At 41.3% G+C, this 1826-nt stretch overlaps 1 protein-coding gene across 1 annotated transcript; it reads left to right on the top strand.

Annotated features, from left to right (window-relative positions):
• The first annotated feature begins 597 nt into the window (after positions 1-597).
• On the top strand, positions 598-1569 carry LOC123870749 (protein lethal(2)essential for life-like). The gene has a single exon (XM_045914164.1). The coding sequence runs from the start codon at positions 681-683 to the stop codon at positions 1419-1421; it is 741 nt and encodes a 246-aa protein (XP_045770120.1). The 5' UTR covers positions 598-680; the 3' UTR covers positions 1422-1569.
• Positions 1570-1826: the final 257 nt, after the last annotated feature.

Genomic DNA, 1826 nt, shown 5'->3' with positions numbered 1-1826 from the left:
AAATACATCTATGTGCTTGAGAATCTCCAACATTTTAGAAGTCGAGTAAATGCATAATCTAAACTTACTAATATTATAAAGAGGTAAAGTTTGTACGTTTGTTTGTAGGAAGTAATCTCTGGAACTACTAAACCGATTTTAAAAATTTCTGAGTGGCTTAAGCTATATTTTTGAAAAATTTGAGATCCCTACAAATATTGTAATAAACTACCCGTGCAAGGCCGGGGCGGGTTGCTGGTGGCTTGGAAAATGCAATTGCTAATATTCTAAAAGTATATTTAGAATTTTCCCTATTACTTTCTAAGAATAAATGCATTCAAGGAAAAGACTCTTCAATCTCACTTAATCCTTTCACTCGAAATAAAAATGGTGAACCATACAAATAAAATCAAAACAAAAAACCCGTCTGTGAGGTCAACGCACCACAAATGTAACCCACTTAGCACCGTGAGTCACTGTGACTCAATCACACATTTCGTTTTCACTTTCCCGAGTTGACAACACCTGCCGGTTACCGCTGTAGTTATCAATGAAACAAACCGGCATCAGTGTACGTTCTAGAATACTTAGTGAAGCTATAAAAGCGCTGCAGCGGCGCGAGACCGCCAATATACTGAATACCACACGAGAACTCACACGCAAGAGAACGCGAGAACAAACCCAAGCTATCACGAGCCACAATGTACAAATACGCGGTGCTATTCGCCCTCCTGACCCTCGCCGGCTGCGAAGAGAGACCACACAAGACCACGCAGTATGTGGACCCCTTCTCGATGATCGACAAGCATTTCACCCACTCACTAGCATACCACTACTTATGGCCATGGAGTCAACTCATCCGAGCGGCAGCAGCTTTGGACATCGAAGAATCACTAGAAGACCCCCAAATAATATCAGATGCAGAGAAATACCAGGTTAACCTAAGCGTGAGAAGATTCAAACCGGACGAACTCAAAATCAAAGTCAAGAACCGATACATCATCGTCGAGGGAAAACATAAAGAAAAGGACAGCGACAAGAAATTCATGGCCAACCATTTCGTGCAACGCTTCGTGCTACCTCTCGGTACTAAACAGGAGGAAGTCAAAGCTGTGTTGAATGAAAAAGGTGTACTGTCTATCACAGCGCCGAAACATGAATTACCACCACCACCTCCTGAAAGAGAAGTACCGATTGAAGTGATCTTGCCCGAAGAAAAGGTGGAGAAACTCGAAGACGAAATAAAAGATACAGCGGCGCCTTCGATACAAACGTCGTCAGTAACACCTTTGGAACAAATCGATTTGGAAGCGACGACACACGTCGGCAAAATAAGGAAGAAGGAACTGAAAACGACGACAAAAACGACGAAAGATAACGAAGTCACGAAGGGCATCGACGGCAACGGGCTGGATTACGCGTTAATCGAAAGCGACGAGTGAATGACAAAGCGAGGGAATGGGAAAAGACTGAAAATGAGCTTTAAAGTGAGTGAATGACGCTCGTTGAACGAGCTCGTGCTGTGTTTTGTGCTGAACTAAGTATTAAAGTTATTTTGTTTTAAGAAATAAAGATGTTATTTATTAAGAACGCTTTTTTTCATTCATTTCCCGTGCATTAGGTGGAATAGGATAAAGTTTTGCTTTTCTTGCGTTATTTCTTGCAAGTACGATTTTCATAATAATATTATTATTTCTGCTATGTAACAATTTCTTTAAGAAAAAGCATTGCTGTGGCTCATTTTTAACCCCCGACCCAAAAAGAGGGGTGTTATAAGTTTGACATGTGTATCTGTGTATCTGTGTATCTGTCTCTGGCACCGTAGCGCCTAAACTAATGAACCGATT

This window comes from Maniola jurtina, chromosome 2, assembly GCF_905333055.1.
Source record: "Maniola jurtina chromosome 2, ilManJurt1.1, whole genome shotgun sequence".
Taxonomy (NCBI): Eukaryota; Metazoa; Arthropoda; class Insecta; order Lepidoptera; family Nymphalidae; genus Maniola; species Maniola jurtina.
The sequence above is the reverse complement of the archived record's forward strand: the minus strand, read 5'-3'. Positions and strand labels throughout refer to the sequence as shown.